The 20,737-nt window shown below is 38.9% G+C and overlaps 2 protein-coding genes and 1 non-coding gene across 3 annotated transcripts in view; 2 read left to right on the top strand and 1 right to left on the bottom strand.

Annotated features, from left to right (window-relative positions):
• Positions 1-142: 142 nt before the first annotated feature.
• Positions 143-20,737, bottom strand: part of LOC136808979 (uncharacterized) — a 41,413-nt gene continuing 20,818 nt past the window's right edge. Inside the window, exons 16-33 of the mRNA XM_067065552.1 lie at positions 19,991-20,569; positions 19,474-19,699; positions 18,746-18,960; positions 18,350-18,502; positions 17,922-18,038; positions 17,606-17,722; positions 16,745-16,976; positions 15,893-16,110; positions 7,985-8,050; positions 6,511-6,753; positions 5,887-6,133; positions 4,712-4,929; positions 3,348-3,692; positions 2,845-3,091; positions 1,626-1,707; positions 1,304-1,442; positions 992-1,182; positions 143-624 (exon numbers count right to left, since the gene is read on the bottom strand). Of these exons, the coding sequence (XP_066921653.1) occupies positions 550-624; positions 992-1,182; positions 1,304-1,442; positions 1,626-1,707; positions 2,845-3,091; positions 3,348-3,692; positions 4,712-4,929; positions 5,887-6,133; positions 6,511-6,753; positions 7,985-8,050; positions 15,893-16,110; positions 16,745-16,976; positions 17,606-17,722; positions 17,922-18,038; positions 18,350-18,502; positions 18,746-18,960; positions 19,474-19,699; positions 19,991-20,569 (3,710 nt within the window). The 3' untranslated portion in view covers positions 143-549. The remainder of the gene's footprint in view (positions 625-991; positions 1,183-1,303; positions 1,443-1,625; positions 1,708-2,844; positions 3,092-3,347; positions 3,693-4,711; positions 4,930-5,886; positions 6,134-6,510; positions 6,754-7,984; positions 8,051-15,892; positions 16,111-16,744; positions 16,977-17,605; positions 17,723-17,921; positions 18,039-18,349; positions 18,503-18,745; positions 18,961-19,473; positions 19,700-19,990; positions 20,570-20,737) is intronic.
• Trnav-cac (transfer RNA valine (anticodon CAC)) lies at positions 7,871-7,943 on the top strand. Its single transcript has one exon. It is a non-coding gene; the product is annotated as a tRNA-Val (tRNA).
• LOC136809008 (RING finger protein DG17-like) lies at positions 9,049-13,552 on the top strand. The gene is made up of 6 exons (XM_067065586.1): positions 9,049-9,170; positions 10,323-10,374; positions 10,723-10,830; positions 11,291-11,455; positions 11,635-11,712; positions 13,472-13,552. The coding sequence occupies exons 1-6, from the start codon at positions 9,049-9,051 to the stop codon at positions 13,550-13,552; spliced, it is 606 nt and encodes a 201-aa protein (XP_066921687.1).

Here is a 20,737-nt window from a genome sequence, read left to right as displayed (position 1 = left end):
TAAAAATCTGTTTCAATGGGTTTCCTTTTCTTTACTTCGAAGTGTTTCGAATTCCAAACGCTCATCTTCTGAATGGAGATATTTTGGCGGGAAATCCTAGATTCTAGAGGAAATTAACTAAATAATTTTAAAACCCCTTGGATGAAATATTGCTTTTGTGTATTTGCATATAATAATATAAATCGATAAATGAATTGATTAAAAAATATTTTTAATTTGTAAAATAAACATAATTTAATGTATCTAATAAATAAATATACAAACTTTATTTATATGAAGATATAAATATGGACGAAACCAGGACCCGTCTGGTCCGTCAATTACACAATAGTGTCAAGTAAAGGGTTATACCGTCTATCGGAAAGTCCATTTAGTGCCGGTGCATCGAAGCGGGTCTCAATGATAAAGGGAGTAAAAACTCAATAATTATCCCTTATCTGACACAGGTCTCCGCGATAATTGAACTCAGTAAAGAATTAATAACAAATAGGGCTGACAAATGGAGCCTCTTTAGTCCGAAAGAACTTTCTCACAATGTTTGTTGATGGTTTAGAGCATCAAAGTTCTTGCTGTTCGATCGGCAAAGGCACCCGGTGAATTGTGGGATATCGAATAGTTCATATACTAAAGAGGAATGGAATAAATTCAATGAATAATTATAATACAATGGGCTTTTCCAGAGGAAAATTGTATAGGGTTGTTGAGGACATCGGGCATCCAGGGGGTGTGAACATATCAAAAGGGCTGAAAATCCAGAGGGTCCATCTACTAACCGGTTAGCGAGGGCTGTGCTGAGAAAAAATGTCCGAGCAACTTGAAATTGAAATGAAATTGATTGGTTGTTATTCTTGATATGCAAGTTAAAATCACACTTCCAAAGAAAACAAAAAAGCTGACATCATTTCACGCGAAAACTATTGCGATTTTCTTCGGGGCATGACGGTTAGAAAGTCGAGTAAATTAAAATAAAGAGAATCCAACGAAAACTTACCTTAGATGAAATATCGTAGAACTTTCTTGGCGACATATATTTGAAAAGCTGACCACGTTTCTTAGCGTAAGGATTACTGCTGTTTCTTTGAGCATGTTGGTATGGTACAAAGTGTCTTTTCTTCGGGGGAGGTAGGCCAAGGATCTCCTCTAGTTTCCCATTTGCACAGTGGACGGCCTTACTAAAGCTTCCTGTAAAAAAAATGGAAATTCAATAACGTGTTCTTCAAAAACAGATAGAAGGCTGTTAACTCTTTGCTCATTGAAACTAAAGATAGTCTTGAAATTAGACAAACCAATAACGAGACCTCACCTTTTTTAACATTTTCACCAAACTTTCCGCCCCAGTTTCCAGGTTCACGGTACCGCCCTACAGTGAAAATACACTTGTTCCCATCAACCTGACCTTCCGCCATTCCCACGCCCAACTTGATAGAGGTTTTCCATACAACCTGAAAAAAATAAAACGTTAAAATCAATATGCTAGAAATGGGTATGAGAATTAAAACGAGTGAATTGTGTTATTTCTGATTCAAATTGATTGATTGATTGATTGATAGGAACTAGAGAGAATTCATTTAACTAGAATAAGTGAAGTGTAGGAATGATAGCTTATTAAAAGCAGAGCCGCAAACCTGTGTGAAATGGCCGGTGCCACCACCAAAGTTTTGAGGCGGAGGGTCAAAAGTGTAACCTGGATCACAAACTTCCGCATACCTGTGGATGTAAAATGAAAGGGATTTTTTGTTAAATTTACAAGCGATACTTTTATGGACCTACCTGGTTATCAAACTAATCAGTGAACATTGAAACAGTGAAACACATAAGACATAACTGGTCAAAATACAAAAAAATAAAGAAAATGAAAGCATATCTATTGAGAGAAACTATCAACACTATTGAAAAAGATTTTTGAAAAAGAAATAAAAAAGCTATTAAAGCGCTTCTTTATAAAAACCACTATCAGAAAAATGCACAGCTTAATAAATAAGGTTTCCAGAAAACTCAAACCGTCGCACTCTACCGTGACATTTTCTTCTGTTAGAAAAAATAATAATAAAAAAACAATTTGGCTAATAACATTGATATATGCTCATAAATAGTGATTCTCATAGATAAAGATTCGTTTTTCAGCCAAAAAAATAATAAGTGTTTACAGAAAACTCAAATCATTAGCCTCCACCGTGACATTTTCATCGTAAAAAAATTAATAAAAATAATAATAATAATATGGCTAAGAACATTGATGTATTCTTATTAAAAGTGGTTCTTATAGATAAAAATACGATTTTTGAGCCAAAAAAATTTTTTTGCAAAAATCTGCTTGAGCCATCCTTTAACTATGATTGTACCCTACTTTCATGCGAAAAATCAGAAAAAATTAATGATCCAATTTTTCACAAAGTCCAAAAAACCCGTTTTTAAGCCGTTTTTTTGCCTAAATTTGCCCAAAAAAATTTTTTTTAGAAAATCGGGCTCCGTCACATTCGAGGGTTTATGGTCATGCACCTTTGTGCCAAAAATCAGAAAAAACTAATGAGCCAATCTCGAGAAAAGCTGGTAACTAACACACTAACGAACGAACGAACATGGGTTAATTTATAGGACCTCCACCCCACCGGGGTAGGTCCAAAAAGAAAGATAAACAGAAAGTAAACAAAAATTGAAGAGTTTCCCGTAAAATTGATTTAAATAATGAATTTTCATTTCAGCAAGGAACTTTAACAAATCTCTTTGATAAAGGTCCTTGATTTCGGACAGAAAATCGAAATTCCACTTCAAAGTCACGGTAACTCTTCAAATTTTGGAACAACTAACCAAAGTGTGGCCGCATAACTAGCACCAATTACTTACCAAGCTTTAACAGGGCGTTGTCCAGGATACTCCTCCCCAGGCATCAAACACATGTATGCAATATTTTCTCCATCCTTCTCTGGATTGTCAGGTGATCCAAACTCTGTATGTTTGAGTTTTCCTAATGCCGCCATCTTTTGCGCCCACGCTTGAGCTGAGGCGGTCATTGAGGCGTCAAACGCCATGGGGGCGCTTCCATGAATCGCCCGTAAAACGTTATGTGCTTCCAAATTCTGATCATTGAAACCTGTAAGAAAGAATGTTGCATTAACACACTTCCCTCATCAAGCTCCCAAGCACATTGGTATTCTTGAAAAAGCTTCACACATGGAAGGCTGAATCAGAATTCCCGGAATGCTCTTTTCCATAAACGAATCGCAGAGAAAACAGATTAAATTCTCCATGGAATCCGTCAAAAACTAAATGCATACAAAAACTTGTTTCGACTTATTTCGACGTTAGTGGTGAAAATATGTTCTTAAAGAATAAATTTCTAAACTCACTTCCTCCAAAATTACCAGCACCTCCTGCACTTCCACCTCCACCGGGTGCGGCAGTGTTTCCACCACCTGCCGCAGCTGGGGCTCCACCACCGGTTGTAGCGGTATTACCTCCACCAGTAGAAGTAGCAGCAGTGTTAGCGGCTCCTCCTCCACCAGCAGCAGTATTGGCGGCTCCACCTCCACCAGCAGTAGTAGTGGCGGCTCCTCCTCCGGCAGCAGCAGTAGTGGCGGCTCCACCTCCACCACCACCACCACCACCAGCAGCAATACTTGCACCTTTCTCGTTTAATCCGAGAAGTTCATCAAGTTTTCCTTTGGCGCAATGTGTTGCTTTGTTGAAACCTCCTGTGAGAAAAGACAACAAATAGGTTCTTGGTTAGCGAACTAATATTCTTGGAGTCTATCATAAACATACAGGTCCGAAAATTGAGGCATAAAATCTTTTCAATCCTAAATAAAATTCCGTTTGTCAAGTAGAGCTAAAAGGTGGAAGTTGACTCGAGAGAAGCTGTGAGGTGGAAAGAGTGCCATCCATTATGCACTTTTGATAGCAGATACAAAACGAAGAATCTATTGATTTCTTTTCAAGGTCTAAAGTTCAAATTCGTGCATTAAAGGTATGTCAATGGAGCAGGAGGTTCATCTTTGCAACCCTCTGGATTAACAAAATGTGGGCCAAAACTAATGGTGACTTTTAGCCTCGTTGGAAAGCCACTGTCCTGCGACTATTATAGTTCTTGGTAATCAACCATATACAGTAAAACCTCTAATTAACGGACACTCTAAAAGGCGGACACCTCTGATTAGCGGACAATTTCATTTTCCCCGGCCGTTTCCTAGTCAAATCCTCATAAAAAAGTTTCTAAAAGGCGGACACTCAATTAGCGGACAAATCCTTTCGCACGGAATGGCCAAAACCCCTATTTTAGCTCTCCAATTAGCAGACATTGAATATCAAACGGGTCAGAGACGTCCAAAATCGAAAAAAACATTTTTAGATATTTTTATTTCAAGCACTTATTAGTCTTATTATTCAAATTCTTTCTACAAATTTCCAGTTTTCCCTTGACCCATTTAACGAATTTAGGCGGGCCAAAGAAATCATAAATCACTGGTACTTCAAGTCCGTACTTACCACCTCGATTTAACCTCTTGCCAGTCACTCGAGCTCTTCTATGGCCTAGGTCTGCAGATAAGTACTTTAGACCCCAATTTTGTATTTTCGACACCCTGGGATGGCCTAATTTCAAAATTGGAGCTCCGAGATCAAAAGTTTCTAAAAGGCGGACACTTCTAATTAGCAGACACTAACCCCTTTCCCCGATGGTGTCCGCTAATCAGAGGTTCCACTGTAACAACCATACCTTGCTTTACATTTTCTTCAAATTTGCCGCCATAATTTCCAGCTTCTCGATATCTTCCCACAGAGAAAATACATTTATCTCCATTGACTTGTCCCTCAGCCATCCCAATACCCAGCTTGACAGATGTTTTCCACACAACTTGCGTAAAATGGCCAGCCATTCCACCGAAAGGAGGTGCTGGGTTGAACGTGTAGCCCGGATCGCAAACCTCATTGTACCTTTTAGAAGAGTAACAAAGAATAATAGGCCAATCGATGTGGGCGATTGCATGATTACATGATCAGGCAAGTATTCCATATTGATAAAACGTAAAAACGAACGACAAACGAGCGGTAACAAACAAAAAAATGAACGACCGAATGAACGACTGAACGAACGAACGAACGAACGAACGAACGAACGAACGAACGAACGAATGAACGAACGAACGAACGAACGAACGAACGAACGAACGAACGAACGAACGAACGAACGAACGAACGAACGAACGAACGAACGAACGAACGAACGAACGAACGAACGAACGAACGAACGAACGAACGGAGCCTTTTATGATGACACGCGTCAATTTTCATTAAAATCCCTTCATAAAAGACTCTAAACTCTACACTAAACTCTATTTGCTTTTCATGATCTTTTAGAAAATTTAGTCTAAATTTATTTTTGAAGATGCTTGTACTGAATCTGGCGTCATTATAAAATTCCACAAAAAGGGTCCAAAACTTTCGAATCGACTGCAGATTTTCCTGACATATTTTTCAAGCTAATTTAACTAATAATTTAACTGAACTAATTCTGCCAGACTAATATGCAATAATGTCAACCTCGTCCCCGTGTATCCCAGGCTTTATTTACGTTACTGATTGACGCCAGAGAATACCCTGGTGTTGGCTGATGCGAGTTCCCCCTCTCAGAGGGGGAACTTCTGAAAACAATACGTCATAAAATATTTTGACGTTACAAAGTTACACTGCAATGCAACGACTTCAAAAAAGAAGAACGAATGAAATCTGACGTTTTGTTTTTGAATTACGTAATCTTTCGCGTTCGAAAACCAGCCAATGCCAGGGTATTATCTAGCACTATCAGTAAGAATCAAAAAGCTGATAATACGCAGGGATCGAGGTTGCAATAATGTAAGATAGTCATTTGTCATAAGCAACGTGTATACATACCACATTTTAACAGGGCGTTGTCCAGGATACTCCTCCCCAGGCATCAAACACATGTATGCAATATTTTCTCCATCTTTCTCTGGATTATCAGGCGATCCTGCTTTTGCATGTTCCAGTTTTCCCATAGAAGCCATTCGTTCGGCCCAGGCTTGTGCTGAGGCACTCATCGTAGCATCAACAGTCATTGGAGCACTCCCATGAAGTTTTCGTAAAACGTTGTGCGCTTCTAAATTTTGATCATGCCAACCTTTGAAAGTGAGGATGTAAAAGCTCATTTATAAGCGAGGTTAATATAAGCAAGACTTTTTATGAGGTGAGAATACTTACTAAAAAGGGTTACGGGGATGTGCTGCTGGTCAAGGTAGCTTTTTTCACCTCCACGAGTCCCAGGTAGGGTCGAAAAAACACCAGAATATAAAAATCAGTCCCTAGTAGGATATACCTTTTTGGGTTGGGGGAATTTGGAAAAAATGAAAGATTTTGAGAAAATTTTGGAATTTCAGTCCCAATCAGGGTCACTTTTTTCAAAAAAAAAACAAGTCCCACGTAGGGTTCATTTTTCGGAATTCGGCACACCCCCGGGCTTGTATCATATAGACTTTTAGGATTAAGGGTTGAACTTACTTCCTGCGAAACCGCCTCCTCCTCCACCACCACCAGCCGCCAAATTTCCACCATCTCCTCCAGCTGTTGTAGCGGTGTTTCCTCCGCCCGCAGATGTTGTAGCGGTGTTTCCTCCGCCAGCGGCTGCTGTAGCGGTGTTTCCTCCGCCAGCAGCTGTTGTAGCAGTGTTTCCTCCGCCAGCGGCTGTTGTAGCAGTGTTTCCTCCGCCAGCGGCTGCAGCGTTTGCACCAACAGACGTGGTTGCTAAAATTGAACAGATTTTAAAACTTGTAAAAATTGTAAATGGCCGAGGGGCAAATCACTCGAAAAATGGTGTACAAGATTTATTTTAGTGATTTGCCCCTCGTAAATGGCAGTGCTCTGCAGTGCTTTTTGGGGAAAGGTTTGCAAAAAGAAATTTCATTAAGTGAAAAAATGCCTCTTTTACACGTTTTTTTTTTTATAAGGAACCTTAACTTTGCTCTCAGCCTGGAGTTCCTTATTTTTACAGAGAATTTCAGTCTCAAAGTTCCTTATCGAGTTCCTTACTACATAGGAAATTTTGAACTTTTTGCCCCTTGAATAATCAAAATTTGGTCAAATTAGTCCCAATAAGGTACATTATTTTCAAATCCACTTATTCTCAGCCTGAGCAGTTCCCCCGGGGGGGGGTACTTAGGCAAAAATGGGTGCTGGGTATGTGCGTGCCTTAAGGGTAGGGTTTTTCACCCTCCCAAAGTCTCTCTAAGGGTTACCAAAACAACAAAAGTCAAAATCAGTCTCTCTAAGGGTCGGTTTTTTCACAAACTCGGGTCAAAGAAAAGTGAAAAGTCAAAAAAGTGAGAACATTTTTAAAAAAAGTGAGAACATTTTTCAAAAATTAGAGAAATTTTTCGAAAATTGGAGAAATTCTTTTAAAAATCGAATTTCTTTGGCCCATTATAGAAATTTTTTGTGAAAAAGTCTCTCTAAGGGTTGGGTTTTTCTACACTGAGTCTCTCTAAGGGTCACCTTTTCACCAAAATTCAGTCTCTCTAAGGGTAAGGGTCCAGAGGTCTGGCACGCACATACCCGACACCCATCAATCCTAGTACCCCCCCCCCGGGGCAGTTCCTTAACAATTCCTTATTTTTTGAACCATTTTCAGCCTCGAGGAGTTCCTTATAAACGTGTTCCTTATAAAAAAAAAACGTGTAGTGGATTTGAATTGAATAATTTTTATATCAAAATTTTTCTCTACAGTTAAGTAAGCAAAACTTGAACACTTTCTTATAAAAAAGTTAAATTCATATATTTCCCTCTTTTAATCTAGCTTATTCATTACCATAGCAACCATAAAACTAAGTTTGAATGATATTGTACACTTCCCCAATAGAAGTCAGGTTTCGTAGTGTAGTGGTTATCACGTGTGCTTCACACGCACAAGGTCCCCGGTTCGAGCCCGGGCGGAACCATTTTTTTCTGAAAATTCTTTTTGTCATTTCTTTTAACTTACTTGCAGTTTTCATTAGGTCGTGAATTTGTTTCATATCATTGCCACACATTCCAGTGTTGAAATTCCCTGTAAATGAAAGAGTTGATTGTTTAAAGGTAAAAACCTAACTGCGCAACGAACTTGAAAACAATTATACATTACGATACTCGACGATCAGGAAAATTCTCAACATCTGGAAGGTTTAGGTTAAATTAGTGAATTTCACCAGAACGCGTTAAGGATTTTGAAGTGGGAGGCCTGAACCCCTGCTGGCCTTGCCCTCATTTTCGGATATTGTCGGGTCCAACCAATATATTTTTACCTTTACGCGCAAGAGTACAGTAGTTGAGGTTGAACCCGACGGGGGATGCTGCGCCGGGAAATTCCGAATTGCTCAACTGTTTTTTCAGTTTTACCCTGTCATCGAAATTTAATATAACATTTCAAGAATGGTTTCAAGGCATTTTTCATTTGTCATCATAATTTCATGCTCTTTCCTCTCATGTATCATTGAACTTTGAATATTTTCAAAATATTTAATTTTTCTGACATCAGTGCCAAATTTCATGGTTCATCACCATTTGAGGATATTTTGAAGTATTGTTGCTTCCCGTGTTGCTCTGTCATCGGTGCAAAAGCCAGGCGGGCCACGCTAGGCCGCGCAGCTTTGGTAGGATTTGTTAGCTTCAAATCATAGCAAGGAGGTTCGCTTCATAATGCCCTTAATTAAATTCCTTAAAGTAATAGCTATTCATTTCGTATTCATTCAAGCACAGCAAAAGACTTAGAATCTTGATGATAATGCATCTTAAATTAATGCACTTTATACATTTTTTAATGACCTTCTTTGAATAAAGAACTCTTAATATGCATGCAAGTGGTCACTCTGACTAAACGTTCCACCATAACCATCTTTCCACTGCTGCTATTCAAAACAGGTGAGGCCAGTACAGAACTAACAAGATGACTCATTTTTTGATATCAAAGTTCATCCAAACGCTCCCTTAGTCTAAAACAGGTAATTAGTCAAGCATTTATGCTGGTTTAAAATTATTTGATACCGCTCTTGTCATATTATTGTCAAAATGACGGAAGCACAAGTAGGTGGTTACGAGTTCAAAGTGAACGGCAAGATACCAACGACTTGCCAATGTATCGTCTGCAAAGAATTGATCAGGGAATGCACAGAGTTGCCTTGTCATCACCCGTACTGCAAAAGTTGTTTATTGAGCTGGGAGGACCAAAAAACGCGAAGAAAATGAAAGAAGGGGAAGGTAAGCAAACGCTAGAGTTGATCCTTTAATTAACACAATCGTGTAAACGGGTTAGTGTCCGCTTATCAGAGGTGTCCCCTTTTAGAGTTTCCGTTAATTGGAGGTTTTACTGTATTACAAGAAATACAAAATCCCAAAGTTTAGAGTTGGGCGTCAATACATTGATATTGCAATCCAATATGATAACATGGCTTGAACCCCCCCCCCTTGCCTGAGGGTTGGGGGAGGGTACCTGATTTTAGCTTGTGGCTAGGGGGAGGGCTAACCATCTAAATTTTAATCTAGAAGCAATGCTCAAAAACTGAAAAATTGGTACCTGATATACATAATCAGTAAAAATCGCCGTTAAGGTGTTTCTACCCACTTCTGCTAGAGTACAAAATTTGGTCTTTTTGGCCCAAAATTTTGATTCTTCCTGGACTTACTTAAATATATAGGCTTACAGTACCTCTCTGTCATTGTGGATTCTTTCAGGACATCCCTGGGGACGCTTTAAACGCACTCTTATGCTCCGATCACAAGAATAGTATTTTCTTTTTTGACGTCAGAAAAGAAAGGGTTTGTTCGTTTATGAAAGCTGTACTTTTTCTTCAAACTTTCATTTTTTAAGATACATCTGAGCTATAAACCTCAAATCTCACATGCAGGCTTCAAATCTACTAGGGTATGAGTGTTGAAGATTTCATGGCGATAAGGTAGACAGAAAAAAAGTTACGTTAAAAATTCTATTCGGTTTTTTTTTAATCACCCTGTATTATCTGTAAATATTCTTTATTCCTGTTGGATAGACTTTAGATAAATCTAGGCACCCCGACAAAAACCTTGATAATTTGGTATGAAACTTCAGTACCTTTGCTTATCTCGTATTCCTTAGGACATTTGCATTTATCCTTTTCAGCAATAGGCTAAACTAACTGTTGTATTTGTTTGATTGTTTGAAAGAGATATCTTTTATATAACACAAAAGATTTTCGATAAAATTTGACAGGGGTCACCTCAATTCTTAGGGGTACCTAAAAGCTGCTGCCAAGCCATGGATAAAGATTTGAAATATTCATTACTCCATATTCTCCACTCCAATCTAGAAATCACGTATTGAGATGTATGTATTGCAACCAAGAATATAAAGTTGAAGAAGTAGGTTGATTTTCATTTTTATTTTAGGACCTTGACCTTTATAACTCGAATGCGTCTATTCAACTCGAAAAAATTTTCTCATCCCTTCAGATAACAATGCCTTATCAACCTTACTTTATAACTCGAGATTTCCTAAACTTGATATTCAAATTTGTGTTCCCGTGAGCTTCCGAATTTCGCTATGGAATTAGCGATCTTTTGATCATCTCAGAAGGAATCTGGCGTATATTTCACTTTTGTGACCATCTCGACATTTTCACTGGATAGATAATTTGTCATATTTGTGTAACTCAGGTTGTCCGAACCTTATTCGAGTCCTCTCATCACATTGTCTTTGCATGCGTTTAGAAGCATTACTCAAAAACCGTTGACAGAATCGTAACAGAAGATTTGGAAGTCTTTTGCAAGCACCATAAACAAGGATGTCCGTGGACTGGTGCCATCAACGATTTTATGGTATGGTTTTGTTTTAAAAAGAAAATCAAAAAAAATCATTCTGATTCTTTTACTTTCAGTAAAATTGCTTTTCATTTTTGAAAATGCTTACGAATAGGCTCTTCCAGAAAATGTCCGTACATGGGGGGGGGGGTTGCGAAAAATCATCAAAATTTGCATTGTCCGTGGGGGGCAAATTTGCTCTGTCCAGGGGTAATTTGGGTTGTCCGGGGGGTCAACTGATGCTTGTCCGGCGGGTAAAACCCGTTGTCCGGGGGACCAACAGTTACTTTGTCCGGGGGATAAATCACTGAAAATTATTATATCCTCCACCCCCCATATTAAATTTTTTTCTGGAAAAGCCCAATGCAAATCTACCACAAACTTCATGTCTTCATTTCTAAAGTAAAGAAGAGAAGAAGCACACATTTCTCCACCAAAATTGACAACGCTGTATTTATACTAAACTTTTGTGTTTCAGCAACACGCCAACACGGATTGTCCATGCGTCGAAATAACGTGTCGTTTTACGGGATGTGACGTACACTTCTTACGTAAAGCGAAACAACAACACGAACAAGATTGTCCGATGAAAGAGATGAACTGCGATTATTGTCATCAAGTCATCAAAGTTTCACAAGAGCAGGTATAAATTTTCACTTCAAAAGTAGTCGAAACTGATATTATCCAATAACAATCATTGTATTATCATATAACACTATTATTATAAATACACGAATTATAAAAAAGTCTACTTCAAAAGAGCTTAGAATGGACCTACCATATTTACTGAAGAATGTTAATTTGATTCATTTTCGATTTCAGGAGCATTACACAGATTGTGTTTCTTACCCGACGGTTTGTTCAAATCAAGGATGTCAATACCTCGCTCCTAGGGATCAGGTAAACTTCCTACGATACTCTCTTATTCAACGTTCTATGCCCGGGGGGGGGGGGGGTGGCACTCATATGATCTGGCCTACGTCATGTGCCGCGCTTAAGGGTGGAGTTTTTCAGCATCCCAAAATGCACTGTAAGGGTGTGTTTCTGTGAGATTGCACTGCTAGGGTCGAATTTTAAAACAAATTCAAAACAAGCAACATGCTGAATGGACCTACCTAATGATTAACATCAGATGAAAATAAGAAAAAAGTGACAATAATTGTACAAAAATTCAGAATGGAAAAATAAAGCTTGTGTGTTGAATAATGTAAAATGGTAAAAAGGAATTTCCCCAAATACGAAAATCACTTAAACCATTCAGGCCCAAAAAACCTTTTAAGCTGTTTTTGGCCCAAATTTGCCCAAAAAAATTTTCCTTAAAAATCTGGTTCCGTCACATTTTGGGCATTGCCATTTTGCATCATTGTGCAAAAAATCAGAAAAAAATTATGAGTCAACATTGAGAAAAGCTATATTTTCTTATTTGGTTAAAGGGAATTTCCCCAAAATACGAAAATCCGTCTTTTAAGGCGAATAAGAATTTTCCAGGAAAAACCACTTCAGCCATTCTTTATAGAATCTTGCCTTCCATCTTTGTACAAAAAATCAGAAAAAAGTAATGACAGGATTTTGCACAAAGTCCAAAAAACACTACTTTTAGGTAGTTTTGGCCCAAATTTGCCCAAATAAATTTTTTCTCAAAAATCGGGCATTTTGGGCATTGCCATTTTGCATCATTGTGCCAAAAATCAAAAAAAACTAATGAGCCAATCCTGAGAAAAGCTGGTATCAGACGGACGAACGGACGAACAAACGGACGAACGAACGGACGAACAAACGGACGAACGAACGAACGGACATCGGTTAATTTATAGGACCTCTACCCCACCGGGGTAGGTCCAAAAAGAAAGGTTTTTACTTCTCGTTTGTTTGAAAAAGTTTCTATTGTCGCGGATAATTACAGCTGACAAGAATAATTTTCTCAGTTTTTCTTTGAAACAGAAAATTTCCCAAGCTTCTTCTTTCACGCCGATTTACAGCCGAGAAATATAATGCACTAAGGGTTGGGTAAATCACGAGAAAATGCACTGAAAAGGTACCTTTTCAGCCATATTGAACTGCACTGTAAGGGTACAATTTTGAAAAGCAGATTTTGCGCGGCACATACCGTCGTTTCGAAATCGAGTGGCCCCCCGGGGTTCTATGATAATAGATAGAGCAAAGGGATTGAAAACTTTTAGTTATTTTATACTTCTTTGATTAGAGCTCCCGTTTTCGATCAAATTGAAAGTCCATTAAATGTTGGTTTTCACTTTGTTAGATAGCCTTCAAAAGTTTTATAATTTGAAATTTCAAATTTTTCAAAATAGGGAGTTTGAAAAAATTTTTCAAGAAAAGATTTCACCGAAACCTTCGATATTGGTCTTGATTTACCTTAAGAGAAGAAATTATGGCGAGAAGAAATTTTGGCGAACGACCCGCTTTTGTTCAACATTTTAGCTGAAAAAATAGCGAAAAAAGGGTTTTTAGGAGAAATAGAGACTAAATTGAAAGAAAATTAAATTTGGCGAGAATTTATTTTGGCGAATGACCTATAAATCTAAATTTGGCAGAAAGAAATTTTGGCGAAATTTTTAGGCAATTCGCCAAATCCGCCAAAATTTCTTCCCTTAAGGTACATTCAAACAATTCGAATGGCACTAATATTCTTCCTCTCAAGCTCTATAACTCGATAGTCATCGGATCATTATCGGATCAGGGAGATTTACCTCGATACCCAAGAAATCCGCGTATATCCTAGAATCTAGAGTGGGGAGGGAGAAAAAGTCAGGTCTTATCATTATAAACCATTATTAAAAGGATCATTACCGAATCTCAGTATAATTTCCGAAAATGATCCTTTAAATTTAAATAAGGTCCATACAAGATACTCTTATGGCCCATCTAACAAATAATTTTACACTCCATCTTCTGATGTTTAGGTAGCAGACCATCAATCGACAGATTGTTTGTATCAAAATATTTTTTGTTCTTTCAATGATGTTGGATGCAAAGTGAAGGTAAGATGAACAGGTTAACTAATGACGGCATAGTTTCGGGGGGGGGGTCAAAGACTCTTGAGAGACCGAATTTCGACAATTTTGCCCCTTTTTTGGGGGCTTTCACGCCCCCTTTGAGAAACTTAGCCAAATTTTCAAACTTATACAAAATTACCAGGATTTATGATACTGAGAGGGGTCGATTTTTTGTACTTCGTAATTTTGGGACCCTGTCACAGACTCAATTGACATTTTATTGTTTGTGTGAGAGGTTCCCGCAAATACCCGGCAACCATTTTTCTTAAGTAACCCCGGACATTGCTCCAATCCTAACTGTAATTCTTAAGATACACAGCCTTTTATATGTGTTTGTTAAATCCTACAAAAAGTTTTTCTTCTTCCATTTAGGTGCTGAGAAAGGATTTACTTGATCATGAAACTGCCGCAAACGTTTCACATACCAAATTGCTTTTGCAAAAACACCTTCAAACAAATACTGAGCTCGCAGAAACAAAACAGGACCTCGTAGAAACGAAAACAAAGCTCAATGTGACAAATGATGAATTGTACGCAACGAAGGAGCAATTGGACATTACAAACATTGAACTTGCAGGAACGAAAGAAAAGCTCAACGAGACCAGTGATGACTTAAACGTGACGAAGGATCAATTGGACATTACAAACATTGAACTCGCAGAAACAAAAGAACAGCTCAACGAGACCAGTGATGAATTGTACGTAATGATTTGTCAATTGAACCTTACAAAGATCGAGCTCGCAGAAACAAAGTTCCCGCAAATTACTGGATTGTACGCAACGAAGGAACAATTGAACATTACAAATAATGAACTCTTAGACGCAAAAACCAAACTTCAAAATGTAGAAGCAAAATTACGAGAATCCAACGATGAAATCGAGGAATTAAAAAGAAATGATTTGCCACCAAAGAAAACACAAAAAGCGACAAAAACCTTAGCATCACAGCAACACAAGCCTGTCATTTCCTCATATCCCGAACCTTTGGCAAAACTCACAATCCAAAAAGACGATCAAGAAAATAATTCACTTTTTTCTTCAACTCAAACAATCGAAAACTATGAATCAACGCTTGAAAACCTTTCATCAAAAATGGTGACGGGGAAATTTTATGACCATCAACAAAACGTTTACTTTAAACTTTCACCACTTCGTAATAATCATGAACATTTTTTCGTCAACCATGTCACAGATATTAACCCGTGGAGAAACAATCCATATTGCGTCTTCTTCAACGACAACTTCGTGTTGGTGGATGATAATTCATCTTCTTATGATCTTTTAATACAAATCACGGATTTCAATGAAAAGAATTCCGAACTCTTCCTCGTCAGCCGTAAAAACCAACAAAAGCATTCGTCGAAATATGATTTCTACAATATGAATTGGAATGATTTCAAAAACGAAAAGAATGAGGTCATTTTTTATTTGCAGAAGAAATAAAATCAAACATTTGTAATTAGAGGGTTACACTCTCTTAGCCGAGTCACCATTACATAACTAACCGACTGCGGCCCACGAAATATTCTGCACGATGATGATGAAAGCCTAACTCCATTTTTGAACCAAGCAACCTTTTGTTCTTTGGTTGCTTTTATGCATAAAACCGCTACAAAAACTCCCTTAAATCTATTTTTTTAATAAGAAGATATTCAATAGGTAAAAGTTGGTTATTGAGATTTGTTAACCCGAAGCTTCGCCTCGTTGAATATGCATCACTTATTTATTCTATATATATTGTTTCTTTTATATAGCCCTGGCGATATCACTAGCGAGTTTATGTAATCGAGATAAATCGAGGGGGGACGGTATAAAGCAAAGTTGGCATGAGGTCGAAATCGCCGTCCACTTTGCTCGACGACGGTAAAAACTTTAGGTGAGCAAAGGCGATATAGAGCCGTACATCAACTATCGACTTTGTTTTGTATCGATTTCACTTACCGTCGCCCTCGATATCCTCCGATACATAAACGGCGGCATAGCGGCTGGGGGGGGGGGAGGGGATGATTAAGATTTGGAAAAATCGTATTCCAAAACAAATAGAAAACAACAAAAGAATTAAATACCTTCTACAACTTCGGTATCGAATTTCCCTTGCATATTTCCACCAGGTGAATATCTTCCAACAGTGTAAACACACTGCATCCCGTTCTTCTGGCTGACCGCTTTTCCAATTCCCAAGGTAACGGATGACTTCCACACCACCTGTGTGAAGTGGCCGGTACCGCTACTGAAGCCAGTGGGTGGGCTGAACGTGTACCCTGGTTTACACACTTCTGCGTACCTAGGGTGGGAAGAGGTGGGATCTTTCAGATTTGAGAACGTTTACCACCCAATAGATTCTTCCTGCTCAGAAAGTCACAAAGAATAACTGAATTTCACAGGGAAATTCAAACATTCTTTAGGCGGAATTTCACGAGGGAAAAGATTCACATTAGTAATCATGCTTAATTGTCTGGTTAATCGTTGACTTTTCAAACAGAAATCGAAAGGAATAACAGAAAAATAGGTTGTACACAAACTAATTGAGACCATATTCGTGAAGTTTCAGAGGATAGTGGCTAGTTTCGCTAGAGGTCCAGTCACACACACCAGACATTCTAACAAACATGTATCGGAGATATTCTACGGCTACGGTTGCGGGGCTGCCTGTACGGGTTGTCAACAAAGGCGACATGTCGTTGTCTACTTTGCTCTGTACGGGGAAAACACCAAAACACCGTATAAGCAAAGTCGACATAATGCCGTACGTCAAATATCGAACTTGCTTTCACCCGCCATTACTTGCCTTACTCGCCATTTCCCTCGCCACTTTAGCCGTAACCGTAGAGAATTCCAGATACATAATCTCGCTACTACCTCCGGATCAGACACCATCTGACAGTCCATTCAACTGCAATAAGAAAATTAAAACTCACCAATTAGTAACAGGAATATCTCCTTTGTAATCAGAAACTGACGACCCACAAAACATTGCAAGGTTCTCTCCCATGCCATTCAAATTAGTTGCGTGTTGAAGCTTCCCAAGGTTGGCAATCTCCTGCGCATAAGCGGCCGCTTGTTGTGACAGCTGAGAATCGAGCGTCATCGCAGGTGCACCGTGTAGGTTACGTAATGTGTTATGAGCAAATAAGGCTTGACTTTCGAATGCTATGATGAACGTAAGAAATAGGAAATGGATTACCTTATAGTCCCTAATTACGCTAGCCTTAGGTTGACACTGGTCCCTTTTACACCGGTCATTAGAATCCGCCATAGCCAATTTTCGAGCCCGTTAGGGCTGTAAATAACGCTCAAACCAACAGAAGTTAATAATATGATTGCTCCCCATCCAAAACTTCGCCATAATCTTTAAAGTCAATTTAATGTTTCCATATTCAAGTCTATCAGGTCGAGTAAGTATACCCGGTAATAGATTAAAAACGATTTTTAGGTCAAAAATGCAAAATGTTGACTCTTTTACAACGGCCCTTTTGACGTCAGCCCTTTATCCACCACATATAAAAACGGTCCGGCGTAAAAAAGTCGATGAGGTATGTATGAAGGTAGAATTTACTTTAATTTTGCACCATCCAGATTAGCTACTAAGTGTACATTCTCGCCAGTTTTATTCGTAATATTTGAGATAACATAACTCCAAAAATTGTTATAAATAAACTTTCAGGTTTTTTAATATCTTGCTTGTAGTAAGAAAAAGTATGACGTAGCTGGTCTTACACGCATTTCTTTCGCCAAAATGTTTTTTTAAGAAAGAAAACTATAGCAACCAAACTACTCACTCGCACCAGGCCCTCCAGTCACAGCTCCTCCGCCAGCAGCTGTAGTAGCGGCGCTAGTTGATGGAACTTGACCATTTCCGGCTGCCGTGTCTGGTTTGTCGTCTTTTGAGCCTGAAGCTGTCAATGAAAATAAAGAAATCCGCATAATCATAAGTGCACAATTGTAGAAAGAAATTATCCTTAACGGCTAATTTTTCTACCCCAATCAATTTTCAAACTATTAATCATGTAAATTACTTGGTTCAGTTTTATTTTTAACATTTACAAATCCTCTGATAACATCTTCACCCAACTGTGTTATTGGGATATTTCATACCTTCTGGGATATCTACGTTCGTCCCGTCCGGTTTTTTTTTAGTTCCGCCTCCTTGTCCGTCCCCTTCCGGATTTTGTGGCTTATCCGTATTAGTTCCGTCTGTTTTCATTTGTTCACCTGTGCAGAGTGAAAAATATCAGGATGAAGTTAGAAGGTAATTTGATTTTTTTTCTTCTGATATTATTGCTAGCAATTTAATTTTTGTAACGCAATCTACAAAAAGCTACCCAAACCTAATTTCCGTGAAGGAATAGTTTTTTACATCAGTAAGATTCTTGCTATTTCATTGGCTAAAAGAGGTCACCTCAAGTCGAAATGACATATTCGGGGAAGCATTATGTGATTATTAGGGAGAAAACTTTGCCCAGTTTCAAGAAATGATGAATGACTAGATACCCGCTTCTTTTCTTCTTGAGAAAAATTAATACCTCCGCCTTCAGCAGGCGCTTTTTCGTTGGCATCACCGCCAGTAGATGCTAATGTTGTTGCTCCTTCAGTCTGATCAACTGAGGCAGGGTTTGGATCTTTGGTCTTCCTTAACACTCCCTTGAGATCGTCACACATACTCTTTGCAAAGGTTCCTGAAAACACAAATAAAAGTAGATCTAATTGTAATGGTTCGGCTGCTACTTTCTTAAATAAAGATTTGTTTTTAATTAAAGCTTGATTAAAGCTATTCCCATTTTCAATATTACTTATCTAGAAAATATTAAAAAACAAAGAAATTTGTTTACATAAAATGGTCCGAATCCTGTAAACTTTGAGACAAGAATGATCTCTTTTAATGAAACTTTAAGAATAAAAAACATGAAACTAGAATTTACCTTTCTTAACATTATCCACGTATTCGCCTCCCATATTGCCTCGAATACGATACCTAGCAACAGCGTAGAAACAAGTCATGCCATCTTTTTCAGTTTGTGCCACACCCATCCCCAAATCGGTGGTGGCTCGCCAAACAAGTTGCGTAAAGTGGAGGGTTCCACTGGCAGGTTCAGATGAACCGAAGGTGTAACCAGGATTGCAGACTTCTTCATACCTATGAAATGACAAAAGATTTGGCTATGATGCATTGGTCATGATATTTTAGTAACTAGTAAGTCTGCGAACGCAGTTGAAGGCGACACGAAGGCTCCTCTTTCGATAGCTATCTACACGAGCATCAAAGAGAGAGGCATCGACTACCGTTTTTGTACTAAGTATGGAGTCTTTGGTATATCTTAATAAGCGAGTTAATAGATACGGGAATGGATCAATTAGAACAATGAAGACAATTTCGAATTTAGATCGTGAAAAAGAACTCAAAAGATCTTTGAACAAACAGAACAAAGGTTGAATCCAGACAGCAACATTTCTCAAATAATTACTGTTGGCAAAACCTCCCCTTGACAACCCCTAGCTACGGCATGGAGACAGCCAGATGGATAGGAATGTGAAGGTTTCAGCTTAAAAAGTAAGGGTAGTGGGGCTAAAAAAGGCGAAAATGAATGAAATCCTATTGAATCAAAGCACCAGTAGAACTACTTGGAGATCAAATTATCTGAGTTCTCACCAAGCGATAACTGGCATTTCACCAGGGTAATCCTTGAGATCGCTTCCACACTTGAACGCCAGGTTCTCGCCAAAATCACCAGACGCGTGTTTCAAGGTTCCCAGACCAGCCAACACTTTGGCATATTCTTGACAATCTCGTGAGAGCTGCGTGTCAATCCTCAAAGCGTTGGCACCATGTATTGATCGGAATTTGTTGTGAGCTGCTAAACCTTCGGCGTCGAATGCTAGAAATTGGTACGGAAGTAAACAAACCTTCATTGTCTTAGAAATGGTAGTGTGATAAAAAAGACTCGGTTATGTGAATAGTCGCTTTTGAAAAGAACGTGGTCACGTAGAAACTTTTGAACAATTTGTGTTCACGATAGGAGTCTGTTTATACCCAAGAAATACAGTGCAGAGTTTCTTCAAACGACCAAGAGATTGTCTAGCCTTGCTGCTTTCAAATTACATAATTTTCTATATAGTTTAGTTCACGAACAATATCGAGAGAATAATGAAGGAATAAAATTGCTTACAACTGAGGGCCAATCCACCACCACTATTTTTCGCTTCTTCAGTAGTCGTCATTTGACCGTTCGGTTTCTTCGCTGCTTCATTTGCTTTCACTTTCCCTCCGTCCGCTTTCACCACCGAACCATCCGGATTCACCGTAGAACCGTCCGGATTGCTGACACTACCGTCTGGCTTGACGACTGGCTCCTCACCGGAAGTCACCCCGGCACCAGGTTGGTTGGTCACGGACCCATCCGGACTGACGGTAGCTCCATCGGGAGTCGAAGGTGCAGAACCAGGAGGAGATACTGATCCATCAGGATTAACAACAGATCCGTCGGGCTTAGTAACCGAGCCATCAGTCTTGACAACCGTACCATCAGGTTTCTTGATGGAGCCATCTGATTGTGTTACCGTCCCATCTGCGTTAATCTTTGGTTCGGAACATGGCTTCTTGATGGGGCTACCATCAGGGGTGGTGCCGTCTACTGACGGGGTAACAACGGGACCAGGGTTAATGACGGCCTGTGGTTCGGTGGTAGTGGTAGAAGTGGAGGGTGCGTCTCTTTCCATCGCTGCAGATGCGATGGAATGAAGACTCCCTGGAAGAAAGAGACGGAAGTGGTAAAACTGTGAAATTTACAAAAAGCATTCAAGCTTAAAAGTAGCGGGCACTCTAAAATGAAAGGCAAAAACTGGCTAGACGTCAAAGAAAACCTCATTTTTTATCTCAATTTTTTTTCGTAAATAATTGCTGATATTGAAGTATC

Source organism: Clytia hemisphaerica, unplaced genomic scaffold (genome assembly GCF_902728285.1).
Source record: "Clytia hemisphaerica strain Z4C2 unplaced genomic scaffold, Clytia hemisphaerica genome assembly, whole genome shotgun sequence".
NCBI lineage: Eukaryota > Metazoa > Cnidaria > Hydrozoa > Leptothecata > Clytiidae > Clytia > Clytia hemisphaerica.
The sequence above is the reverse complement of the archived record's forward strand: the minus strand, read 5'-3'. Positions and strand labels throughout refer to the sequence as shown.